Consider the following 27,963-nt stretch of genomic DNA (forward strand, 5'->3'; position numbering starts at 1 on the left):
TTTGGATTTTGATTAAAAATATCTGCTTTTTTTTGAAATGGAGGTAATAGATGAGTAAGGTACTTCAATGCCTTCTTTTCCAAGGCTACAAGTTCCAAGTTCTTGTGTCCATCATTTGTAGATGAGGTCGGATGCACTTGTTAATACCCTCCTTTGGCTTTCTTCATGACACGTGTAAATTATCATTAATGGGATGGAATAACCTTGTGTGATTATACTCAATAACAGCGCTAGGCATCGGAAGCCGATATTGGCTTCCCATCGAACCCCTCTTTGGCCGTAGGATTGGAATGAGCCTGACCGTATGATTTTCAACCAGCCACCGTCTAGTTATTTGCGTGATTCTAGGAAACAGATTGCATGCTTCCATTTGAACTGTCCTGTTGACTCTTTTCGTGATTTAAGGAAACAAATCACACGCTTCCATTTTAACTGCTCCATGATTCACATCATATCTATTTAAAATAATCTATTTTTTTAGGAAATAATTTTAGGAATTATGAGTTGTTTCCGAGTAATAAAATACAAGAAATTAATTACGCCTTTTTTCAGTCGCAACATCATAGTTTTCTGCCACGGAAGCATTGGTTTTCAACATTGAATTTCTAGGAAAACTATCATTGTACTATTTCTTGGAATAATCATCACAAAATAACCAATTGTTGTTTTTAACTGTCACTTTTTTGGAGAGCGACACTATCACAATTTTTTCCCAGTGGAACATAACTTTGCTTCCTACCAATAATAGTTTGCTTCTCTCGGCCAGCTAGATGCTTCGAAGATAATTGGAGGAATGGAGGTTGTCACCTTTAGTCTATTATTTCCCCATAGTAAAAATGCAACGAATATTCATTTGTACCAACAATACTTCTCCAACAGATTTTATAATTTGCTTATAAAGCAATAATGTTTGCTTCCAATGTACAAACATTTTTTTCCATCAACATTGGTTTCCAAAGAGAATATAATTTGATTCCGGGGGAAGTAGTATATGCTTTGGATGATACAAATATGTGTTTCTAACATCAATGCTTCCTACAGAGGACATATTTTTTCTTCCAAATAAATAGCTTTTGCTTCCAACACTCTTCTGAATTTGCTTCCTCATACAATAAGAATCGACAATATGGTTTGTGTCGTCTAGCATATTGGCATCCGCCCACCTCTCATCGCTATGGCGCATGCGTGTGGACATGGAACATTAGAGACTTGTCGGTGAGTTACAACACATGTTGGTCAACCATGCTACTCTTCATAACCCTCCATGCCTCCTGGAGTGCCGACATATGCTTGTGTAGGGCATGGAGGTACTAGGAGTAGCACACCTTTCCAACAGCATGAAGAAGTCGGTCACCCGCCGGTGGTGCTTCAAACAAGACACGTTGACCATCATAATCTTGATCTTGGCGTGCTCATCATCAATGACATTGTAGCTGGATGATAGCAGCCATTGCAAAAAAAACATAATAATCTTGAATGTGTTGACTTGAATCATGAGCAACATATATGATAATTTTACTAAGCATGGAGCAATGTTTCAAATACAACTCTACTCAAAATTTAAACAACAAATTCAAAAAAGGTAGAAGCATTGTTCTATTAATGCAAACTTTTAGGAAGAAACTCATCTTTGCTCTGGAAGCTACAATGTAGAAGTTTTCAGCATGAAACATAAATAGTAGAGGACAACACTAAAATCTATGTAGTAGAATGCATCTTTGAAGTTTGTAAAATACAACGGTTGCCATCAATTTGAACCATAAATCTGACACACCATAAAAAAGATGCAAGCAGTACATGGAAACATGTAAAATAGTTCAGAAAAAATGATCATCGGTAATACAATTCTTACATTGTATGAAGCAGCAATTTGAATCCCAACGTAGTTGCAAGATTATATTAGACCATATATATTTCAGATCATATGTGACTCAAATATATGACAACATGGAAAATCTTCTGGGTACGTGGATCGGACGAGAATTTGGAAGCATTGAAAATACAGAAATAACACTCTGTTTGGAAGAAGCATCTTATAATCACCGTAGAAGCAGTATAGTTTGAAATGTAGAATGTAACAATGATTCCCGCCTATTGTTAAAAACTGTACCAACTTCATCATCGTCAGTGCATAATCCTCTTTACACGAATCATGAACAAGCAGTAGGTGAAAACATATAAATTACTATTGTTGCTGCGTAAAATATCTAGAGACTAGCAGATACATCATATGATCAGGAAAAAATCTCTCACATTACTAAAACAATTCTACTGGAAACAATTGAATCCATGCTTCCATATGGTAATCTGCAAGATCTTGAAAAGTTCCAGAATTAAAAAAGGAGAGGCGTAGGTGACATTACCTTCTTCCCAGGTTGCGTAGCTGCTGAAGGGGCCGAATCAGTAACTGCGGTCGGTGGAAGCAGCCTCCAGCTCTGAGCTTCGTCCAAATCTGAGAGCCTCCAACCCCTACTTCGTCCGCCACCAGTCAATGAAGCCGGAGGAAGCCCATGCGTGTCGGACGGTGAGGGAGAAATCCAGCGACAGCCGCCGGTGATAAACCTGGAACCTAGATTGCGATGCGATTGCAGGATTTAATCGAGGGGAGGAAAGCTGTGGCCGACGGGGAGCGGTTCGACGAGGATGGGAGGGTCACACGGCGGTGGGGATGAGTTCGCTCGCAAAACGCAATTACTGGAGGCGTTACGGGTGGCAGGTGAGTAACTGCAGACATTAAGTGCCAACAATTTGGGGATTTTTTTCAGCAAACCGTGATTGCTTGCGTGTAAAAAAAACTGAAGCCAACCGTTCGATGGGAATCCAAATCGACGACCACGGAGAGGTCCGACGAAAGAGCTCCCATCGGACTCCGTATTATAGTATTTACCATAATTTTAGGCTTGAAACTACTCCCCTCCGACCTCAAAAGAACATAGGTCTGAGTTTTTCAAGGCACATTTAGATTTTTTTTCTTGGGAAAGTATCGCCCACCATCTCTCACATCTTCAATTTCCCCACATCCACCCCCCCCCCCCCCCCCCAAAAAAAAATCTCCACATCCAGTGAGCTAATTAATGTACAAAATAAGAAAATCATGTGGTAAATATTATCGGTCTTGATACCCGTGGGATGAGAGAGAATCATGTTTCCTACTTTAAAGTGTGTTGAAAAAGAGAGGTACACTCTTTTATGGAAACATCTACTTATTTGAGGAGGACGGAGGGAGTATATGAGCTTCAATATTTTGCTATCACTTAATTAACAATGTGGGCTTGATTCATATTGGCCATTTTATATCAATATATATAATCTATTTTTAGTTAAACACAAAAGTTGCCTAAGATGGTCGAATGTTGCCTAGCGGCCCAACTCGATCCAATTGATCAGACACTTGATGCCATCTGCCTTGTGGCCTTAGCCCTTGATTTCCACATTCTTGCCAAAAATGAAACAATAAAGATCTGCTTGTTTTCCTAGATAATACCTTCGAACTCAAATTAATCCCTATAATCCACGTGAGTTAAGATAAATCTTAATATTACTAATTTAATTTTAAACATTAAATGGTCTCACCAATGGTGATGTCAAACACTTTAAAATTAACTACTACCTCTGTCCATAAATAGATGCCAAAAGTTTGTCTAAATTTGAATGTATTTAGCCACAATTTAGTATATAGATACATCCGAATTTGAATAAATCTTTGACATCTATTTATGGATGGAGGGAGTACTTGTTTTCCGTTATCTTGGTTTGTTTTCTTTTGCATGCAAAGAAGAAGAAGATCGCGATTAGATTAAGTGTATTCCTTTATTTCTCTTAATTTGTAATCATCTTTTATTTAATTTGTAATTGTGTATAGTTCATTTAATTGTTGTAAATAATCTCAAATATTTAATAAAGCAACGAGATATTTACTTATTTGTTTTCCCATTTTGCAGTACTTATTTACTTAGTTTGTACTATTCATGAATTACTAAGTATTATATATTTAGAATTAAATTTCCAACTTTATTCCCACTTGTGATTGAGGTGATGCCATAGTGATTTTTACACTAATTTATTTATATTATTTCAAATATTTGAATTTTTCTTCAAGTTTAAAATTTGACAAAGATCATGTCAAATCTATACCATTTAATCAACGAACTAACCCTAGTTAGTCAAGTTCAACGAAACTTTGATCCATTTGACACTATTTTTGAAAGGGTTTTAAAATTTTCCTGCTTTTAGATGCATGAATATCGTGCGCACTTAGAATCTACCTATTTCGTTTATCTAAACTACGGGATATGACACCTCGGATATGATTATTTATTCCACAACAACCTTGACGACGGTACTCGTTTCAGTGTTGTGTGCGCAGTTTGTGTTGGTAGCTAGGTTGGCTGCTCAAGGTAGTCATGTTCCATGATGGTTAATTCTATTTGTTTTTACATAAATGAGGCGATGTTGTCCGCTTTTGTTTTGTTTTTGATTCTAAGTGGGTTCCTTGCAACTATCTATGTGGGAGCGATAAAACCCTCTTTTCCTTGGATAAAACATTTTCTACTAAAGCTAGAACTAACTGCAGATGTAAACATTTACCAAAAGATTAAGAAAACTCGCATCACCATGCTTAACATTAGAAATGCCTTTTTGCTAGTCAAGACCTACACTAGCGGATTTGCATTATGATTTGTGCATTTATGAGTAAATTAAGTAAGAAATAAGATTTTTTTATTTACAAATGAGATTGTACCTAAATAATTTCTCGGATTATTGAATTTACTTCGCGGTTCGTGTTAACTGAAAACTGACAATTAGTAACACCATTTCTTTGATCTCTGTGAGATGAACCGAACCGCAGGGGCCGAGCCACGTGGTCTCACCAGGCCACGCGATTTTGTGTGGCCGCGGGGGTACTCTCCTCTTCCCAGTCCAAGCCTCCAGTAGCATCGGCATCGCCATCATCGCCGTGCGATAAGTACCCAGCTGCCCTCAGTCGTCGCGGCGTCCACGAAGGGAAGATGAACTGCCCCTCCTCCGCTTCCTCCTGCTGCGGCGTTTCTCCTCCGGTTCTCGCCAATCCCCGGGTGAGTAAACTCTCGCCCTCCTCGAGCCATCTTCTCTCCTGACCTGCGTAAGTTCTGCAGAAATCTGTCGGCCAGATTTTCCTTCTTCTTAATCCATTGCATTTCACTAGTTGATAAAAAAACAAAAACAAAATCATTTATGTGACAGTGTGCGTCCTCATGCCTGAATATTTTCCAGTTCTCGATGATGAGAGAAAAATTAGAACCCGGAGAGTAATTTCCGAAGTTAGATCGTCAGGGGATTTGGCGACTCAGTGGCCAGTGCTAGTAGATAAACTGGGCCACGTTTTACCATTCACGAGGTAGTGAGAGGAATGTTATAGTATGTCTGCTAGACTGAGTGAACACCAACGGTCCCATGGTCTAGTGGTTAGGACACTAGACTCTGAATCTAGTAACCCGAGTTCAAGTCTCGGTGGGACCTCATTTTTTGCATTATTTTTCTCAGCTCAGGAATGCAAATCAATGCTTACTACTGGAACAAATTATATCATTGCGAAGTGTTACTGATTTTTTTTTTTGTCATTATTAGGGGGAATTCGCTGCTAGCTGCTCCACAAGAACAAGTCAGAAGGTGCATTTCCTCGGTTCAAGGCAATTCCCTCGGGTCATCCACAACCCAGCAAACCGTGCATCCTTGCGTTTGTCGCGGAGAGAGGTAATTGCTTTTGCCGGGAAGCAATCTTGGGATATCGGCAGGTTCGCCAAGACTTTGTTTTTCTTCAACGGGCCTCCAAACCCTCTCAAGGTATTTCCACTGATTTAACATTGTTCTTCCTTTGTCGGTATGTTATCTTTGTTCTGTGCTTATGGTTTCTTCCGTTCTAGGTTGTGGAGTCCATACTGAGCAGTCTCACAGCCTCTGCTCCTACTGAGGCTCCAAAGAAAATGGAAACATCTGATGTGGTACTTGTCACTGGAGCTACCGGTGGTGTTGGACGAAGAGTTGTCGATGTCCTACGGAAGAAAGGGCTGCCTGTTCGAGTATTGGTATTCCACCTACTTTCTGTTTTTGAGAACTATCCTTTATGGCATTTGATTGCATGAACACTTTCCTCTTTGTTTTTACTACTCTCTAGGAGGGTGTTGCTCCCCTGTTTCATTTCATTTTTTCTCTTCTCTTACAGCTCTGTCTCTGAAATATTGATTTCATTTTTTTATTTCAGGCTAGAAATGAAGAGAAGGCAAGGAAAATGCTGGGGCCGGATGTGGACTTGGTAGGTCACTTTTTTTAGCTGAATTCTGGATTATGTTTTTGATGTGGGTTTTTTCCATCTACCACGGTTAGTTCAGAGAGACCAAGCAACAATCTGAACTATCAGAGAAAATGTAGGCAAGGAAAATGTTACAGGTTCCAAAAAGCTGTTAGTTCGTTTTGTGGCGCTGAGAAGCTATTAGTTGTTGATAATGGAACCTAAAGTCCATGGTCCTGATATTCTTTCTTTAGCAATGGATATAAATATACATGATGCATGTATCTACAGCGTATACTCTGAATTCTCTGGCTATGGTATATGTTGTTCTTGATATTATAGTCAATACTTAAATGCGAACCATCATGTCAGCCAGATCTAAATTTGCATTTCAGATTATAGGAGATGTTACAGAGGGAGATACACTTGATCCTAAGTACTTCAAAGGGATCAAGAAAGTAATCAATGCAGTTTCAGTCATTGTAGGGCCAAAGGAAGGCGATACACCGGACAGGCAGAAGTACTCTCAAGTAAGTCGTCTAGTAAATAGCTAGATCCGTGCTTCTGTGAGTCTCCATAGGTTGAATTGGACGAATTTAGAAATACAGTAAACTGGGCACCTTCTGCTTCTGATTTCCAACCATCTACTGCTCTAGTGCTATCCACATGTTGTCACAAGAATTGTTCTGCTAATTAGATTACAAAGTGCCACATGTTTGTCAGCGTATCACATGTACACAGAATGACATTTTATCTCATTCATGCAGGGCATCAAGTTTTTTGAACCCGAGGTAGCGTCATCAATCGATCTTCTCGTCTCATGTATAATAAGCAACACTTAATTTATGGCATCCTTATCCTTCAATATACAGCCTAAAATATTAGATTTATTTGCTCTCTTAAAAATTCGTGTTCACTATGTTATTTGTTATACCAATCAGATCAAAGGACCTTCCCCTGAAATGGTAGAGTACCTTGGTATGCAAAACTTGCTTAGTGCTATAAAGAATAGTGTTGGACTGAGCGAAGGGAAACTGCTATTTGGGTTCAAAGGTATACCTTTTATTGTTTGATCAAAATGAATTGTTCGTTCAAGTCATATTCTCCGTAGTCTGGCACTATCGTGGTAGCAAAGGTCTCTAATATCAATGAAAGCAACGCTGGTTGCCTTTCGTCAAAAAAAAGTGTGTGTCATATGGTGAAATTGGTTATTTGGCTATTCTTTTTTGGCGTAATATTAGTAAAGTCTTGTGGTGTAAAAGGTGCAAGAAATCCACCATTTGTAATATACGCAGGCTATATTAATAAATAAGATTTTTTGCAAATGAATCAGCTGTAAATTCATTTAAACGGCACTGTTTCCTGTCTTACATCAGTGTGTTTATTTTCTTCTTGAATATGTTTCTATCACAGTTGTTACATGTTAGTCGTCTCAACGTAGGCAATTTATCGGGAAAGTTTGTGTGGGGAGCACTTGATGATGTTGTAATGGGCGGTGTTAGTGAAAGTGCATTCCAAATCCAACCAACAGGAAGTGAAACTGGTGAAGCAACTGGATTATTCAAAGGTGATTTGTTTTCTTTATGCTTACTTTTATATAAATTTTAGTTCCTTTGGTTAATCTCCAGCCTAAGCTGACCTGTGCACTGACTTTGTAGGCACTGTGTCCACTTCAAATAACGGTGGCTTCACTAGTATAAGGACAAAGGTATTTACTGCCATATATTTTTCCAGCAAAGGAAAATTACTGATACATATGTATCGTTGTTAATTGTGTGTTATGCCGTTGGAAACGAACAAGTATTTTATCTGAACTGGTCTGTGTAACTGTGTAGAATTTTACTGTGCCTGAGGACCTCTCAGCATACGATGGTGTTGAACTAAGAGTTAAGGGTGATGGCCGGAGGTACAAACTTATCATACGAACTAGCTACGAATGGGATACTATTGGCTATACTGCAAGCTTTGACACTACAAAGGGAGAATGGCAAAGTGTATGTTGTATCAATTCATTGTGGTGCAAATATATTATTTGTTGTTTCAGTGACTACAACTGTATTCCATATCTCTGTATCAGGTTAAAATACCTTTCTCTTCACTGATACCTGTATTTCGTGCCCGTACTAAACTTGATGCGCCACCCTTTGATGCAAGCTACATCACTGCAATACAGGTATCTTATTCTTCTTTCTCTCTTTTGTTTGTATGTGTGCTGTGTAAACTTTTGAGGAATTACCGTAACACTGGTCTAAATTAATCTGGTTTGACAATTTTGTAGCTCATGTTCAGCAAATTTGAATATGATGGAAAGCTCAACCCAACATTTGTGGAAGGTCAATTCGAGCTTCCTTTTTCAATTATCAAAGCATACTTAAATGAGCCAATTACTCCAAGGTTTGTCTTTGGAGCAACCTGTTTCCATTGAACTCCAGGGTTTGTTTATGTACTAGCTTTGAGTAAATATCAGGACATTAAAATAGGTGATCAATTTATTATTCAATTCTCTTGAACTCATCAAGACTAATTGATCTTTTTTTTGGTAGGTTCGTTCATGTGAGCTCTGCCGGAGTTACAAGACCTGAAAGACCAGGGCTGGATTTAAGCAAGCAACCTCCTGCTGTCCGCATGAACAAAGAGCTTGGCTCCATTCTAACATACAAGCTAAAGGCATGTAACTTATCTTAATTGTTAAAATATATTTAAAGGAATCTTCTTTGGTAAAGTTAAAAGACTTGCACAGCTGCACATGTAGTTCCGTATCATTTCTTACATGTGCAAAGAAATTATGCTTGCATGTAAATGCTTACACATGGTTACAATGAAGGCCTTCTATAACCTTTGTAGTGTCCTTTCAGGGAGAGGATTTAATTCGGGAAAGTGGTGTTCCCTACACTATCGTGCGGCCATGTGCTCTGACCGAAGAACCAGCTGGAGCAGACCTCATATTTGAACAGGGGGATAATATCACTGTAAGTAGAGGCAGCATCGTGCCATTGCCATGAACAAACTCCATGACACTCTTTTCCTCCTCTGTTACATACAAAAAAAACAAATTATATGTTTAAAAATTACTGTAATATTTCAGGGAAAGATATCACGGGAAGAAGTTGCACTCATTTGTGTCGCAGCTCTAGAAAGTCCAAGTGCAGTCGGCAAGACTTTTGAGGTTAAATTGCTGTAATTAACTTGTGAAAAATTACGTATGACACTAAAATTTCAGAAGGCAAAATAAGAACAATGTGAAACATTATTCATTTATCTCAGGAAGAAATCCAACTAATGTAGTTCCTTCGTGATCAGGTCAAGAGCACTGTTCCATTCAGTGAACCTTTTGTGATTGATCCTTCAAACCCTCCTCCTGAGAAGGACTACGAAGTGTACTTCAAAGAGCTGAAAGACGGCATCACGGGTAAAGAGGCGCTTGAAGGAACACCTGCTCTAGTCTGAAGATTATGTCGAATGCAGAATGCCCTCTGCTTCAGAAATCCTGACAGGGTAATTATCCTCTCTCTAAGTCATAATGACAACCAGGAAATATGTGATGTTACAGTTTTCATGTATAAGTAGTGCTACATTTTCTTATCTGAACTGAAACCTGTAGTTTGAGACTGCAGTGTCATTAGCTCTAGTGTTTGATCTGTACCATAATCTTAACAGTGTGTTCTTTGCAGTATGACAGTGTAATATAAGAGGGGTGCTTGTATGCAGAAGTGCAGTGCTGGATGAACCACTGGCGACTATATTCTCTCAGTTTGCATTATATTTGGTGCTCAGTACATACAAACGAAAAGAAGTTGCGTGAAAGTGCAGAGGACTTGTGAAGGTAGATCTAGGTTATGGAATTGCCATAGAGCAGCTTTCTGGTATTTGCGCTGAATTCTGTTTCTAGAAGATGTTTCGCTGAAGCTTGTAATGTAGGTAATGTGTCTAGGTAGACCATTTTTCACAATGTGAAATGCGAATCATCAGTACATAGAATAAGGAGGTTTCCAACTTCTGCCCTTTCTTCTTTCAGAGCATACTCAATTTTTATGCATGATTTTTGGTTGCACAACTTGGAAGCGTATTGAAAAAGGAGGTTTACAACTTCTGCCCATCTTTCTGATTTCACTTTCAGAGGATACTTTTTTTTTCCTGCATAATTTTTGGTTGCACAACTGGGAAGCGTGGATTCTAAGACTAATGTCCTCAGAATAGGGGGAAAAATGGGAGCTTGAAAACAGAGATAGTTGATGCCAGTCAAGTTTCAAACGACAAAATAGTTACTCCAGCCTCCTTTTTTTCAAAAATAAAAATAGTTACAGCAGTACATTCAGAAGTTTCGGACTTGACTAAACTGCACATGAAAGAATCAACAGCACATACATGAATTCGTATGCTTACATTTACCCATCGAAGTAAAGGGTGAAATTGGGTGATCATTTGTGGCCCAAAGTACACCAGTGCTAAACTACCTAATAATTTCTTACAGAAAAAACGTATAGTCATGTTCGCATTTTTTTTGACAGTCTTCCCTAAACTGCAGAAGGATCCATGAGCCTACTCTTGCTCAAAGCACCCATGCACGCTGCCGGTTACCAGCAGCAACACATCTGCATCAGTAAAAAAAAAACCAAAACGGTCAGGATGAGCAAGCGAGAGAAACTGCCATACTCTCCGAAGCTTGCACTTGCAGTGCCAGCCTACCTTCCTCCTCCAGCTCCGGCGGCGGCGCTTCGCCTGGCCCGCGGCGAACGCGAGGACCTCCGGCCGCAGCGCCAGCGGGGACCAGAGGCCGCTCCTGTCGTAGTCGAAGCCGAACTCGCTGGTGTCCATGAACTTGCCCATGAGCTCCTCGGAGACGTCCACCGGCACCACCTGCACCACCGTAGGTGATATCGCCGGCGATATTGAATCGTGAGGGGGAGAAGGCGGAGGAGGGAGGCTCAGGAGGTCCAGGAGCGATGGTGACGTCGCCATATGCAGAATTTTCTTCCGATCGAGATAGACGAATGCATGGGGGTGCAAGATGGATGGATAGGTAAGGTAAGCTAAGGTAAGATAGATAGGTGAGACGTTGTGTTTGCTTGGATGCAGGGCAATGTGCCACTACCCAGGGCGTGCGAGTGTGAGGACTAGTGGGGCTGGGAGTGAGAAAACAGGAAGAATCTCTTTGCTGCAGTGTGTTTTGGGCTTGCGGTTAAGAGGGGAAAAGGACCTGATTTGGATGCATCTGTTTGTTTATCTCAGTTTTTGATGGTTTGGTGCATCATGGGTGTGTGTGTGACGCGCGATGGCTGCATGATTAGTTCGGACAGGGAATTAGGTTACATGTCTATTTAACTCCTACCTTTTATGACTAAGCAGACAGTCATGGAGACATGGACCTTTCTTACGTTCTTTATGTGACGCATCGCTGTGAAGAAAGGGAGAGACCCCTGAATCACGTGATGGCGATGGCAGATGCGAGAGCATTGGTTGCATTTAAGATGCAACCGTACAGTTAAGGCATGACACGGATAGACCGATGCAAAAAAAAAGGCTTCCTCGCGGGTTCATGTTAGTCCCAATTTTCTTTGCATCGCGTGGGTCCACCGTGTCAGGTTCTTTTTTTTTTCCTCTCCCGTGTCTGATGCCTCCCTTCCCTTCTCCGGTCGAGGCATTCCGAGGCGGCGGGTAGAGGAAACCGATGCGACAACATACGGTGGAGGAGGAGGGCGAGAGGAAGAAAACAGTTGGATGCATGTGTCGTGGCGAGAAAGAAACCGTAGTGTGGTTGCTACACGGGAGGAGCAGGAGGAGGGCATCATATGACGAAGAGGATGAGGACGACGTTGTGGCGACAAACGTCGTTCTACGTGTTGAAGTGTATATGTGAATTGTTTAGGGAAGGGGACTTTTGGCTCTCGGGTGCCACACACCTCCATACACCCAAAAAAATATAGTAATTTCAAAAAGAAAAAAAAATCTCCGTGAAAACCAAGAATGATAAAGTTTGTACTCGTAAAAAAATATTTGGAAAAGAAATTATTCACGTGGTCTTAAGAAAAAAAAATTATGACGAATATAAAGTGAATAGTGCTTAGTCATGGGGCGTTTCGACTTTTTTTACCTAGGATACAATAAAAGTAATTTCCTAGGGAATATTTTTATACAAGTACAATGTCTGATCATCTTTGATTTCAAAAAAAAATCAATTTTTTAACCATTTTTTATTTTTCCAAGTATGGGGGTGTGTGGCACCCGAGAGCCACCCGATTGTTTAGCCCTTTTCATTTATTCATATTTTTGATTTTGTTGATCAGTGCATGAAGCTTCACATGGTATTAGATATGTCTTGAGTTTGACATCTATGTGGCACGATTTATCCTAAAATTATTAGTGCACCCTCCATCCATGTATAAGACCTCTTGAGTCTACCTCTAAGTTTACACGTGTTGGCTTGACTCACCTTCTACGTTACATGTGAGAAGTGTTTAATTGTATATGTTGATTGCCTAATTCTTTTCATCAGTTCAAACTTGTAATTACGTTGGCTACTATATAAAGTTTGACACTAGTAGATCGAGCAGACCCGCTTCGCTCCCCTCCGACAAGGTGTAACGCTAGTTGGCGACGGAGGAACGATTCCGGTGTGACAGAAGGCGCGGCTAGTGGGCAGCGGTGGTGACATACGAGAGAGTAGTGATGAGGGAGACACATGAGGAAATTTTATAAAACCTAGTGAAAAACAGAAGATTCAATTTTAAGGACTAGGTCTATAATTCACACCACAAAATATTAGTGTGGACCAAGCAGAAATAAATAAACCACAAAGATCAGCAATGGTGACTAGTCCAGAAAGGATATCGTAGTTAGAGAGATGCTATTTCAGTGCCTATTACCTGACAAATACATTATACACGTCATAAAAAACTTAAGACGTATGTCACCAAAAAAAATGATGTCAACATGTGAAAACAATATCCTCTTAACAACTATATATATTTTTCTATTTTTTATAATATATATTTTTCTATTTGAGTATACCTATTTATGAACTAGAAACCTCCATCAATAATCGTATATCATACAATTCAGAGATCTCTACCAGGATATATAAGAATGCGCACATAGACATATATATAATCTATGCTCATGCAAGTGACATAAATTAGTCCGAGGACACGTTGGAGAGGATTTAATTTGGTTGGAGAGGATTTAATTTGGTTGAATTATATATTTCTAAGTTTCAATGTATGAAAACTAATGAAACTTTCGAAAAAAATACAATTTAACTTTGGAAACCATATAGGCCATGCCTATGTATAAACAAAAAGGTGAGTTATAGACAATATTTTAGTATAAATAGTTATATTTATCTTTGAAAAGCCTAGCCGTGAGATTCTAGATGGACTAACGGGGTGTGCCAATTGTGTGCCTATGAGCAACGGAGCCGGTTGTGTGTTCAATCGTGTGGGTTATGGTGACTGTGCTTTGGGGAAGATCTGGTGTTACATAGGAAAATCAGATATAATTGGTTGTGTAAATTTATGTTCTGGTCCTTTCAAGATTAAGCAAACAACATACTAGTTATATTAGTTATACTTATAATTAACAAGAGCAATAAAAGTAAAGACATGGTAGAAAGTCTATTTTATGAGTCACCTGTTTAGGGTCCTCGCTAGAGATGCCGACCATATCCGTTCATTAATTTGATTATATCTTCGAATATTTTTTGATTTGGATTAAAAATACATATGAGGCTTAACTTGATACTATAGAAACAGACTAAATAATTTTTGCTTATTCGAACAATTTGTGTGTTTAATTTGGTAAATGTCACAAGGTTAATTCATACTCTCCTATTTCTTTGTAATGATGACCTGATAACATTATCAAGATTTGGATTTTTTTGTACCATATTGTGTATAATTAAGTTGATAGGGCCTGAAGATGACATATATTTCATATGTTGAATGTAGCAAGATAGAGTGTTGATTTGGAACTTCCTCTCCTGGCAACTAGGCAGACAATGGTGGCGTGTTGAATCTTCATGAGAATGGGCATGGGGTAGAGGTAGCAATATGTAGATGGGCATGGAGTATTTCAAGGGCTCACTTCACCACCGACATCGCGATTCATTCGAATAGGAAGGGGCCATGTACTAGGAGGGGAGCCTCCCTCATTATTTCTCCCCCATGGGGGATCCAACTTGGAGTAGGCCAACACCATTCCTGGATGCCTTGGAACCGGATGAAAGGATCGTATGCCGCACCTAGAGGGGGGGTGAATAGGTGCTAACCAATTTTTAGTTCTTTTTCAATTTAGGCTTGACACAAAGGTAAATTCTCTAGATATGCAACTATGTGAATTTACCTATATGACAAGGTCAACGACTAAGCAAGATATAGCTACGCAATATATAGAGGAGATAAAGGATAGAGGTAACCGAGAGTGGAGCACACGGAGACACGGAGTTGATTCCCGTAGTTCCCTTCCTTTGCAAGAAGGTACGTCTACGTTCGGAGGAGTGTGGTCGCTACGAAAGCCAGACCAACAGCCACGAAGGGTTCACTCAGGTCTCCTGTGAGCAATGCCACGAAGGCCTAGCCCACTTCCACTAAGGGTTTTCCTCGAGGCGGAAACCGGGCCTTTACAAGGTTCTTGGGGCACACATCCACAACCAAATTGGAGGCTCCCAAATCTGTAACAACACAACAATCAACAACAATACATCAACAACAATCAACAACAATACATCAACAACAAACAACTAGGGATCCAAATAGGAACACTAGCAAGAGAGCCCTCAAGCATATGAGGGGGAAATGTAAATCGCTTCGGTGAGGATGTAGATTGGTGTCTTCTCCTTCAAATCTCCAAAGATCAAGAGCTTTGGTTGGGTGAGGGAGGAGATCTTGCAAATCTTGAGTTCTTGAGGTGGCTCTAATGGTGGTGAGGCTTGACAGAATTTCTTCAATGATTGAGCAAGGAGGAAGGTAGGAGAAGGGGGGTATAAATACCCCCTCTCAAAATCCAGCCGTTGGTGACTTTCGAGGGCCGGATTATCCAGCCTAAGTTGGGGCCGGATAATCCCCCCCCCCCCCCCCCCCGAAAAATCCGGCCCTGGAGAAAAACCGGGCAAATGTCCGGCCAAAAATCTGGCCCCATGCCAGGGAAGTACTGAGCCGCGTCGCCTCTGGTCCTTAGCCAAATTTTGGGGGCCGGATATTTCACAAATATCCGGCCCGGATTATCCGGCCTGGTGATATATTTCCAGCTTCCTTTTGACTCCTTTTTCCACACAAGTCACTCATATACATGCATCTATATAATTCATGCACCACTTCATCAAACATTAGTGTATCGCATACATTGACATCAAACACACAAAACATATTGTGAGAGATGTTCTTTCAATCTCCCCCTTTTTGGTGTTTGATGATGATACGCGTACAGCACGCGTCCGTTGGGAACCCCAAGAGGAAGGTGTGATGCGTACAACAGCAAGTTTTCCCTCAGTAAGAAACCAAGGTTTATCGAACCAGTAGGAGCCAAGAAGCACGTTGAAGGTTGATGGTGGCGGAGTGTAGTGCGGCGCAACACCAGGGATTCCGGCGCCAACGTGGAACCTGCACAACACAACCAAAATACTTTGCCCCAACGTAACAGTGAGGTAGTCAATCTCACCGGCTTGCTGTAACAAAGGATTAGATGTATAGTGTGGATGATGATGTTTGCAGAGAACAGTAAGAACGAGTATTGCAGTAGATTGTATTCGATGTAAAGAATGGACCGGGATCCACAGTTCACTAGTGGTGTCTCTCCGATAAGAAATAGCATGTTGGGTGAACAAATTACAGTTGGGCAATTGACAAATAAAGATGGCATGACAATGCACATACATATTATGATGAGTAGTGTGAGATTTAATTGGGCATTACGACAAAGTACATAGACCGCTATCCAGCATGCATCTATGCCTAAAAAGTCCACCTTCAGGTTATCATCCGAACCCCTTCCAGTATTAAGTTGCAAACAACAGACAATTGCATTAAGTATGGTGCGTAATGTAATCAACAAATACATCCTTAGACATAGCATTGATGTTTTATCCCTAGTGACAACAGCACATCCACAACCTCAGAACTTTCTGTCACTGTCCCAAATTTAATGGAGGCATGAACCCACTATCGAGTAAAAATACTCCCTCTTGGAGTTACAAGTAACGACTTGGCCAGAGCCTCTACTAATAACGGAGAGCATGCAAGATCATAAACAACACATAGATGATAGATTGATAATCAACATAACATAGCATTCAATATTCATCGGATCCCAACAAACGCAACATGTAGCATTACAAATAGATGATCTTGATCATGTTAGGCAGCTCACAAGATCCAACAATGATAGCACAATGAGGAGAAGACGACCATCTAGCTACTGCTATGGACCCATAGTCCAGGGGTGAACTACTCACACATCACTCCGGAGGTGATCATGGCGATGAAGAGTCCTCCGGGAGATGATTCCCCTCTCTGGCAGGGTGCCGGAGGCGATCTCCTGAATCCCCCAAGATGGGATTGGCGGCGGCGTCTCTGGAAGGTTTTTCGAATCGTGGCTCTCGGTACTGGAGTATTCGCGATGAAGACTTTAAGTAGGCGGAAGGGCAGAGTCGGAGGGCTGACGAGGGGGCCACACGCTAGGGCCGCGCGGGCCCCCCTTGGGCCGCGCCGCCCTAGTGTGGCGGCGCCTCGTCACCCCACTTCGTTTCCCTTTCGGTGTTCTGGAAGCTTCGTGGAAAAATAAGCCCCTGGGCGTTGATTTCGTCCAATTCCGAGAATATTTCCTTACTAGGATTTCTGAAACCAAAAACAGCTAAAACAAAGAATCGGCTCTTCGGCATCTCGTTAATAGGTTAGTGCCGGAAAATGCATAAATATGACATAAAGTGTGTATAAAACATGTAGGTATTGTCATAAAACAAGCATGGAACATAAGAAATTATCGATACATTGGAGACGTATCAGCATCCCCAAGCTTAGTTCCTACTCGTCCAGAGTAGGTAAACGATAACAAAGATAATTTCTGAAGTGCATTCTATCATAATCTTGATCAATACTATTGTAAGCACATGTAATGAATGCAACAATCCAAAGCAATGGTAAAGACAATGGTTAAACAACTGAATCATATAGCAAAGACTTTTCATGAATAGTACTTTCAAGACAAGCATCAATAAGTCTTGCATAAGAGTTAACTCATAAAGCAATAAATTCATAGAAAAGGCATTGAAGCAACACAAAGGAAGATTAAGTTTCAGCGGTTGCTTTCAACTTGTAACATGTATATCTCATGGATATTGTCAACATAAAGTAATATAATAAGTGCAATAAGCAAGTATGTAGAAATCAATGCACAGTTAACACAAGTGTTTGCTTCTAAGACAGAAAGAAGTAGGTGAACTGACTCAACATAAAAGTAGAAGAATGGCCCTTCGAAGAAGGAAGCATGGATTGCTATATTTGTGCTAGAGCTTTTAATTTGAAAACAAGAAACAATTTTGTCAACGGTAGTAATAAAGCATATGTATTATGTATAAGATATCCTACAAGTTGCAAGCCTCATTCATAGTATACCAATAGTGCCCGCACCTTGTCCTAATTAGCTTGGATTTACATGGATTATCATCGCAATACATATGTTTTAACCAAGTATCACAAAGGAGTACCTCTATGCGCCTGTACAAAGGTCTAAGGAGAAATCTCGCATTGGATTTCTCACTTTTGATTATTCTCAACTTAGACATCCATACCGGGACAACATAGACAACAGATAATGGACTCCTCTTTAATGCATAAGCATTCAACAACAAATAATATTCTCATAAGAGATTGAGGATTGTTGTCCAAAACTGAAACTTCCACCATGGATCATGGCTTTAGTTAGCGGCCCAATGTTCTTCTCTAACAATATGCATACTCAAACCATTCAACTCATGATAAATCACCCTTACTTCAGACAAGACGAACATGCATAGCAACTCACATGATATTCAACAAAGCGTTGATGGCGTCCCCAAGAACATGGTTATCGCTCAACAAGCAACTTAATAAGAAATAAGATACATAAGTACATATTCAATACCACAATAGTTTTAGGCTATTTGTCCCATGAGCTATATATTGCAAAGACAAAGAATAGAATTTTAAACGTAGCACTCAAGCAATTTACTTTGGAATGGCGGAGAAATACCATGTATAGGTAGGTATGGTGGACACAAGTGGCATAGTTTTTGGCTCAAGGATTTTGGATGCATGAGAATTAATCCCTCTCAATACAAGGCTTAGGCTAGCAAGGTTATTTGAAGCAAACACAAGTATGAACCGGTACAACAAAACTCACATAAAAACATATTGCAAGCATTATAAGACTCTACACTATCTTCCTTGTTGTTCAAACCCTTACTAGAAAATATCTAGACCTTAGAGAGACCAATCATGCAAACCAAATTTTAGCAAGCTCTATGTATTTCTTCACTAATAAGTGCAAAGTATATGATGCAAGAGCTTAAACATGATCCTTATGAGCATAACAATTGCCAAGTATCAAATTATTCAAGACATTCTACCAATTACCACATGTAGCATTTTCTGTTTCCAACCATATAACAATTAACGAAGCAGTTTCAACCTTCGCCATGAACATTATGAGTAAAGCTAAGGACATATTTGTCCATATTCAACAGCAGAGCGTGTCTCTCTCCCACACAATGAATGCTAGGATCCAACTTTATTCAAACAAAACAAAAACAAAAACATACAGACGCTCCAAGTAAAGCACATAAGATGTGACGGAATAAAAATATAGTTTCACTAGAGAAACCTGATAATGTTGTCGATGAAGAAGGGGATGCCCAAGGCATCCCCAAGCTTAGATGCTTGAGTCTTCTTGAAATATGCAGGGATAAACCACCGGGGCATCCCCAAGCTTAGAGCTTTCACTCTCCTTGATCATATTGTATCATCCTCCTCTCTTGATCCTTGAAAACTTCCTCCACACCAAACTCAAAACAACTCATTAGAGGGTTAGTGCATAATCAAAATTCACATGTTCAGAGGTGACATAATCATTCTTAACACTTCTGGACATTGCACAAAGCTACTGAAAGTTAATGGAATGAAGAAATCCATCAAACATAGCAAAACAGGCAATGCGAAATAAAAGGCAGAATCTGTCGAAACAGAACAGTCCGTAAAGACGAATTTTTTAGGTGCACCAGACTTGCTCAAATGAAAATGCTCAAATTGAATGAAAGTTGCGTACATATCTGAGGATTACTCACGTAAATTGGCAGATTTTTCTGAGTTACCTACAGAGAACACTGCTCAAATTCGTGACAGCAAGAAATCTGTTTCTGCGCAGTAATCCAAATCTAGTATGAACCTTACTATCAAAGACTTTACTTGGCACAACAATGCAACAAAATTAAGATAAGGAGAGGTTGCTACAGTAGTAACAACTTCCAAGACTCAAATATAAAAAAAAAGTGCAAAAGTAAAATCATGGGTTGTCTCCCATAAGCGCTTTTCTTTAACGCCTTTCAGCTAGGCGCAGAAAGTGTGAATCAAGTGACATCAAGAGATGAAGCATCAACATCATAATTTGTTCTAATGATAGAATCAAAAGGTAACTTCATTTTCTTTCTAGGGAAGTGTTCCATACCTTTCTTGAGAGGAAATTGATATCTAATATTACCTTCCTTCATATCAATAATAGCACCAACATTTCGAAGAAAAGGTCTTCCCAATATAATGGGACAAGATGCATTGCATTCAATATCCAAGACAACAAAATGAACGGGGACAAGGTTATTGTTACCGTAATGCGAACATTATCAACCCTCCCCAAAGGTTTCTTTGTAGAATTATCAGCAAGATTAACATCCAAATAACAATTTTTCAATGGTGGCAAGTCAAGCATATTATAGATTTTCCTAGGCATAACGGAAATACTTGCACCAAGATCACATAAAGGATTACAATCAAAGTCATTGAACTTCATCTTAATGATGGGCTCCCAACCATCCTCTAACTTCCTAGGAATAGAAGTTTCAAGTTTTAATTTATCTTCTCTAGCTTTTATGAGAGCATTTGTAATATGTTTTGTAAAGGCCAAATTTATAGCACTAGCATTAGGACTTTTAGCAAGTTTTTGTAAGAACTTTATAACTTCAGAGATGTGACAATCATCAAAATCTAAACCATTATGATCTAAAGCAATGGGATCATTGTCCCCAATATTAGAAAAAAATTCAGCAGTTTTATCACAGGCAGTTTCAGTAGTTTTAGCAGTTCCAGGCAATTTTGCAAGCTTTGCTTTAGGAGTAGAAACATTGCCAACACCAATTATTTTACCATTGATAGTAGGAGGTGTAGCAACATGTGAAGCGTTAGCATTACTATGGTGGTAATAGTCCAAACTTTAGCTACATTATCTTTAGCATCTTCTTCTTTTTCCCACCTAGCACGCAATTCGGCCATCAATCTTATATTTTCATTAATTGTAACTTGGATGGCGTTTGCTGTAGTAACAATTTTATTATCAATATCCTCAGGTTTAGCAGCCATTTTATTAATTAAGGAAGATTGTGATGCAGACATGTATGAGATTTGGTTTTCAGCATTTGAAATCTTAGTTTGCAAACCCGAGATCTCCATATTCAAATTTTCAAGTTGATTTCCTATATTTTTCAACAAGGTAGATTGTTCATTCATAGGTTTAGTAAACAATTGATTTTGCTCATATTGTGATTGCATAAAGCTCTTAGTAGATCTTTCAATTTCTAGCATCTTTTCCTCATATCTACCATAAGAATTACCATAATCGTTACCATTATTATAAGGATATGGCCTATAGTTGTTACTAGAATTGTTCCGATAAGCATTATTGTTGAAATTATTATTTTTAATGTAGTTCACATCAACATGTTCTTCTTGGTCAACCAATGAAGCTAACGGAACATTATTAGGATCAACATTAGTCCTACCATTCACAAGCATAGACATAATAGCATCAATCTTATCATTCAAGGAGGAGGTTTCTTCGACAGAATTTACCTTCTTACCTTGTGTAGCTCTTTCCGTGTGCCATTCAGAGTAATTAATCATCATATTATCAAGAAGCTTTGTTGCGGCGCCTAGAGTGATGGACATAAAAGTACCTCCAGCAGCTGAATACAATAGGTTCCGCGAAGAAAAATCCAATCCTGCATAAAAGGTTTGGATGATCATCCAAGTAGTCAGTCCATGGGTTGGGCAATTTTTAACCAAAGATTTCATTCTTTCCCATGCTTGGGCAACATGCTCATTATCCAATTGTTTAAAATTCATTATGCTACTTCTCAAAGATATAATTTTAGCAGGAGGATAATATCTACCAATGAAAGCATCCTTACATTTAGTCCATGAATCAATACTATTCTTAGGCAAAGATAGCAACCAATCTTTAGCTCTTCCTCTTAATGAGAAAGGAAACAATTTTAATTTTATAATGTCACCATCTACATCCTTATACTTTTGCATTTCACAAAGTTCAACAAAATTATTAAGATGGGCAGCAGCATCATCAGAACTAACACCAGAAAATTGCTCTCTCATAACAAGATTCAGTAAAGCAGGTTTAATTTCAAAGAATTCTGCTGTAGTAGCAGGTGGAGCAATAGGTGTGCATAAGAAATCATTATTATTTGTGTTTGTGAAGTCACACAACTTAGTATTTTCAGGAGTACCCATTTTAGCAATAGTAAATAAAGCAAACTAGATAAAGTAAATGCAAGTAACTAATTTTTTTGTGTTTTTAATATGGAGAACGCAAACAAGATAGTAAATAAAGTAAAGCTAGCAACTATTTTTTTGTATTTTGATATAATGCAGCAAACAAAGAAGTAAATAAAATAAAGCAAGACAAAAACAAAGTAAAGAGATTGGAAGTGAGAGACTCCCCTTGCAGCGTGTCTTGATCTCCCCGGCAACGACGCCAGAAAAAGAGCTTGATACGCGTACAACACGCGTCCGTTGGGAACCCCAAGAGGAAGGTGTGATGCGTACAACAGCAAGTTTTCCCTCAGTAAGATACCAAGGTTTATCGAACCAGTAGGAGCCAAGAAGCACGTTGAAGGTTGATGGTGGCGGAGTGTAGTGCGGCGCAACACCAGGGATTCCGGCGCCAACGTGGAACCTGCACAACACAACCAAAATACTTTGCCCCAACGTAACAGTGAGGTTGTCAATCTCACCGGCTTGCTGTAACAAAGGATTAGATGTATAGTGTGGATGATGATGTTTGCAGAGAACAGTAAGAACGAGTATTGCAGTAGATTATAATCGATGTAAAGAATGGACCGGGATCCACAGTTCACTAGTGGTGTCTCTCCGATAAGAAATAGCATGTTGGGTGAACAAATTACAGTTGGGCAATTGACAAATAAAGATGGCATGACAATGCACATACATATTATGATGAGTAGTGTGAGATTTAAGTGGGCATTACGACAAAGTACATAGACCACTATCCAGCATGCATCTATGCCTAAAAAGTCCACCTTCAGGTTATCATCCGAACCCCTTCCAGTATTAAGTTGCAAACAACAGACAATTGCATTAAGTATGGTGCGTAATGTAATCAACAAATACATCCTTAGACATAGCATTGATGTTTTATCCCTAGTGGCAACATCACATCCACAACCTTAGAACTTCTGCCACTGTCCCAGATTTAATGGAGGCATGAACCCACTATCGAGCATAAATACTCCATCTTGGAGTTACAAGTAACGACTTGGCCAGAGCCTCTACTAATAACGGAGAGCATGCAAGATCATAAACAACACATAGATGATAGATTGATAATCAACATAACATAGCATTCAATATTCATCGAATCCCAACAAACGCAACATGTAGCATTACAAATAGATGATCTTGATCATGTTAGGCATCTCACAAGATCCAACAATGATAGCACAATGAGGAGAAGACGACCATCTAGCTACTGCTATGGACCCATAGTCCAGGGGTGAACTACTCACACATCACTCCGGAGGCGATCATGGCGATGAAGAGTCCTCCGGGAGATGATTCCCCCCTCCGGCAGGGTGCCGGAGGCGATCTACTGAATCCCCCGAGATGGGATTGGCGGCGGCGTCTCTGGAAGATTTTCCGTATCGTGGCTCTCGGTACTGGAGTATTCGCGACGAAGACTTTAAGTAGGCGGAAGGGCGGAGTCGGAGGGCTGACGAGGGGGCCACACGCTAGGGCCGCGCGGGCCCCCCTTGGACCGCGCCGCCCTAGTGTGGCGGCGCCTCGCCGCCCCACTTCGTTTCCCTTTCGGTGTTCTGGAAGCTTCGTGGAAAAATAAGCCCATGGGCGTTGATTTCGTCCAATCCCGAGAATATTTCCTTACTAGGATTTCTGAAACCAAAAACAGCAGAAAACAGCAACTGGCTCTTCGGCATCTCGTTAATAGGTTAGTGCCGGAAAATGCATAAATATGACATAAAGTGTGTATAAAACATGTAGGTATTGTCATAAAACAAGCATGGAACATAAGAAATTATCGATACGTTGGAGACATATCAGATGACAATATAGGGATTTGCAACAAAATCACTATAGAGAGAAAGCATGTTGGCAAAACATAGAGGCACTCCCCCTACATGTGTGCATACAAGTAATTTGCATTTGAATACAAATACACAACACATAGGTGCGAGGTGCCTCAACACAAGAGGTATCCAACATGGGTTCAAACAAGAGACATAGACATATGAAGTTGAGACAAGGTGATAGAAATCATACCCATATGGCGATACATAATACCGGATATATAACATCACACACCATATAATAAACCTTGGTCTCAATATATAGAAATCCGAAATCCTTAGCATAATGTCTCACATCCACACATAACACATAGTTTTGAACGAGCAAACCAACAAGCCAAATAGTTCAAATAAACGACATAAAGGAGGACACACGCAATAAAGGAATGATAAAACGCATATGCTTGTGCCCCAACCATGCAAATCCCCGTAGAGAAGTCCTAATAGAACACTTCTCCCCCTTTGGCTTCGAGGGACGCCAAAAAGGGGAAAAGCGCGATGCTACTCGCCCTAAGGAGATCACTCGGATTCCTCTTCGGTCCGATACTCATCTTCATCTTCTGTGTCAGCTGCAGGAGGAGAGTTGCGAGTGTAGACGGCCCGCTGGATGCACTGCTCAAGATCATTCCACGGAACCTGTGAAGAGTGCCACCCACTGTAACCTGGGTGAACTGGAGGCTGAGGCGGAGGTCCTTGCTCACCACTGAGCTTGTGAAGAATGACCGCCTGAGTATGTTGAATCTCAGAACGCTGACGGCTGGCCTCAAAGTTTTCCTTGTGAATCTCAATGTTCATGCACAGAATGTTGCGTTGAAACCAACTAAGCTTCTTCACATGCTTCTGCATCACAGGAATATCGACATGACGAGCAGGGGCAAAACCACTAGAACGAGCATCTCCCATAAAGGAGTCAGGAGCAGGTGCAGCATGGGGAACTGGCTTCTTCTTGTAAGCCTTCTTGACAGTGTTGCTCTCCTTTGGGAATCTACCCAAGTTTTCAGTCATGGTAGCAGTGTTGTTGATGAGCAGCTGGATATATGGAGCATAGGGCATGGAGATAATGCTCATAAGTCATGCATTGGATACAGTAATGTACTCTAGAAACATACTATCAGTTGATAAAAGTTTAGACATGAAAGATTGAAACAAGACTGCAGCAGCAACAAAGCTCCAGGCTGGATAATCCGGGGTCCCCGAGGGGCGGATAATCCGGCCCGGCCGGATAATCCGGTGGGCGCGGGGGCCGGATAATCCGGCCCTGCGAATCTGCAGAGATCTCAAGCAAAACTAGTCTAAAAACCAGATCGGCCTCATAGCATGCAAATGGAGTATAATACACGTGATTTGGAATAACTAAACACCATCTCCACCAAGAAAATAGCACATATAAATCACAACACCTAGGGTTAGGGATTGTGAGTCATACCCGCGTCCATTGGGGAAGCCGCTTGGAGGAGATGAGAGCTAGGGAGGAGGAGCACCTGATCCACCCAAAAACTCCGAGAGGGAGCGGACGGGGCGGCTCCAGCGAAGAGGAGGAGCTCTGACGGCCTTGAGGGAAGAGAGAGGAGAGAGAGGCATGTGGGGGCTGGTTGTGAACCGTTCACCCCCGCGCCCTCGTCCTCAAGACCCTTCAAGACCTACCCAGGCCGGATAATCCGGCCCTAAGTTAGGGCGGATAATCCGGCCGGGCCGGATTTTCCGGGGTGCCCAAGGGCCGGATTATCCGGTTTTCTGGAAAATTCCAGAACACCGGAAATCTTGCCTATCTTTTGTTGGTTATATGCATAAGCCCATATGTGATGCAATAATGTATCACGTCACATATAAGATGCACATTTACCAATAAGATGGGCAACCTAGATCATCCGATCGAAATCCCTCAAACTCCAAGTTTTTACCCAAACATGACAAATGAGCAAGATGGAAATGGCTTATAGATGAGTGTAGGCTTGGGTTTAGAAAGCTCAAACTGTTAATAGTACATGATCACTCAAGTTTGCAAGATACGAGCGAATAAGGCCAAACTAGAGTGATTTCCCATAAGAACAAGGAGTTGTCAAATAAAAAGCATTAAGATCCAAATAACTCCAACTCTTCACAAAGAAGAGTGTGGTGGCCTAGGCCACCATATATGAGTGTTATGGCATGGCACCGCGAAGATATATCTTGGGCCCAAACAACTACTCATCATTGAAGCTCACATATCAACATATGATATAAAGAGAATGATTTCTTAATGTTGGCATTGTGGGGGGAGGGATAGCTCAATAATTTAAACCGCACTCCCCCTGTTTCCATGCCCACATCTAAACCAAATAAAGTTTTGAGATAAAGGTGTGTTTGCAAGATGGTCAAGCTATACTCCTTGAATCAATGATATTTAGCTCATTCCTCAAATAGGAAAACCTTGCTTCATCAAGAGGCTTCGTGAATATATCGGCAAGTTGATCTTTGGTACGAACATAGATAAGTTCAATATCACCACGGCAACATGATCCCTAATGAAATGATTCCGGATCTCAATATGCTTCGTTCTTGAATGTTGCACCGGATTAAAGGCAATCTTGATGGCACTTTGATGTCTATGCACGCTTCTATTCCTGTAGATAGTGTTGGGCCTCCAAGAGCAGAGGTTTGTAGAACAGCAGCAAGTTTCCCTTAAGTGAATCACCCAAGGTTTATCGAACTCAGGGAGGTAGAGGTCAAAGATATCCCTCTCAAGCAACCCTGTAATTACGATACAAGAAGTCTCTTGTGTCCCCAACACACCTAATACACTTGTCAGATGTATAGGTGCACTAGTTCGGCGAAGAGATAGTGAAATACAAGTAATATGGATGATTGTAAGTAGTAATCGCAATCTGAAATAAAGATGGAAGCAAGCAAACATGTAATAGAACATTAAATAAACGGTGATTCGATATTTGGAAACAAGGCCTAGGGATCATACTTTCACTAGTGGACACTCTCAACATTGCAATCATAATTGAATATAAATATAAGCACTTCATCATACTACTCTCTTATTGGATAGAGAAGTCAAATTCATTGGGCAAGTGTGCAAAAGCACACCTCAAAGGCGTATTCCCAAGTACTAATAAACACCCCACACCGTCACCGTGAGCATTCATAGGAGGTACTAACACACCACAATTCATAAGGGAGTTACACACGGCGCACACACTGTCACCATTACACCGAGGTCACAGTAACCCCAAAGTTCACATAATTAAGCACTTGAATAGCATATGACATCTAGATTACAAAGCTAATCATATGGATCTCAATCATGTAAGGCAGCTCATGAGATCATTGTATTGAAGTACATGGGAGAGAGATTAACCACATAGCTACCGGTAGAGCCCTCAGCCTCAGGGGAGAACTACTCCCTCCTCATCATGGGAGACAGCAACGGCGATGAAGATGGCGGTAGTGTCGATGGAGATGACTCCGGGGGCAATTCCCCGTCCCGGCGGCGTGCCGAAACAGAGACTTCTGTCCCCTGAAATGGAGTTTCGCGATGGCGGCGGCGTCCCTGGAGTCTTTCTGGAGTTTCGTCAATTGGTGTCGAGTTTTTAGGTCACGAGGGGTTATATAGGCGAAGAGGCGGAGCCGGAGGGGCGCCAGGGCGCCCTCCCCATAGGCCGGCGCGGCCAGGGAGGCACCCGCGCGGCCCTGTGGTCTGGGGGCCCTGGGCCTCCTCTCCGGATCCCCTTCGGTGTCCTGGTCCGTCTCGGTGAAATATGATGTTTGGCCTTTGTTTCGTCAAATTCCGAGAATATTGCCCGAACAGCCTTTCTGGAACCAAAAACAGCAGAAAATAGGAACTGGCACTTCGACATCTTGTTAATAGGTTAGTTCCAGAAAATGCATAAAATCATTATAAAGTGTGAGCAAAACATGTAAGTATTGTCATAAAACTAGCATGGAACATAAGAAATTATAGATACGTTTGAGACGTATCAAGCATCCCAAGCTTAGCTCCTACTCGCCCTCCAGTAGGTAAACGATAACAAGGATAATTTCTGAAGTGACATGCTACTTACATAATCTTGATCAATAC

The 27,963-nt window shown here is 40.7% G+C and overlaps 2 protein-coding genes, 1 long non-coding RNA gene and 1 other non-coding gene across 5 annotated transcripts; 2 read left to right on the plus strand and 2 right to left on the minus strand.

The window, feature by feature from the left end:
* Positions 1–868: 868 nt before the first annotated feature.
* LOC127321063 (uncharacterized) lies at positions 869–2,768 on the minus strand. The gene is made up of 2 exons (XR_007863829.2): positions 2,364–2,768; positions 869–1,433 (listed from the first exon to the last, which is right to left on the minus strand). It is a non-coding gene; the product is annotated as an uncharacterized lncRNA (long non-coding RNA).
* Positions 2,769–4,916: 2,148 nt separating this feature from the next.
* LOC127321066 (protein HIGH CHLOROPHYLL FLUORESCENCE PHENOTYPE 173, chloroplastic) lies at positions 4,917–10,265 on the plus strand. 2 transcript variants are annotated; one of them, XM_071821899.1, is made up of 17 exons: positions 4,917–5,075; positions 5,608–5,823; positions 5,904–6,065; positions 6,242–6,292; positions 6,664–6,798; positions 7,036–7,059; positions 7,210–7,321; positions 7,710–7,835; positions 7,927–7,976; positions 8,104–8,262; positions 8,346–8,441; positions 8,547–8,662; positions 8,812–8,935; positions 9,124–9,237; positions 9,354–9,434; positions 9,569–9,763; positions 9,940–10,265. In XM_071821899.1, exons 1-16 carry the CDS (start codon positions 5,010–5,012, stop codon positions 9,713–9,715), a joined length of 1,779 nt encoding a protein of 592 aa, XP_071678000.1. In that variant the 5' UTR covers positions 4,917–5,009; the 3' UTR covers positions 9,716–9,763; positions 9,940–10,265. The 2 variants fall into 2 exon arrangements, 1 of the variants encoding a protein (XP_071678000.1); XR_011747027.1 differs by lacking the exons at positions 9,569–9,763; positions 9,940–10,265 and having other exon boundaries at positions 8,812–8,939; positions 9,128–9,237; positions 9,354–9,435.
* On the plus strand, positions 5,428–5,499 carry TRNAQ-CUG (transfer RNA glutamine (anticodon CUG)). The gene has a single exon. It is a non-coding gene; the product is annotated as a tRNA-Gln (tRNA).
* Positions 10,266–10,548: 283 nt separating the features above from the next.
* LOC127321067 (uncharacterized) lies at positions 10,549–11,419 on the minus strand. Its single transcript, XM_051350109.2, has 2 exons — positions 10,955–11,419; positions 10,549–10,860 (listed from the first exon to the last, which is right to left on the minus strand). The coding sequence occupies exons 1-2, from the start codon at positions 11,225–11,227 to the stop codon at positions 10,843–10,845; spliced, it is 291 nt and encodes a 96-aa protein (XP_051206069.1). The 5' UTR covers positions 11,228–11,419; the 3' UTR covers positions 10,549–10,842.
* Between the last annotated feature and the right edge of the window lie 16,544 nt (positions 11,420–27,963).

The sequence above is a fragment of the Lolium perenne genome, chromosome 6, assembly GCF_019359855.2.
Source record: "Lolium perenne isolate Kyuss_39 chromosome 6, Kyuss_2.0, whole genome shotgun sequence".
Lineage (NCBI taxonomy): Eukaryota > Viridiplantae > Streptophyta > Magnoliopsida > Poales > Poaceae > Lolium > Lolium perenne.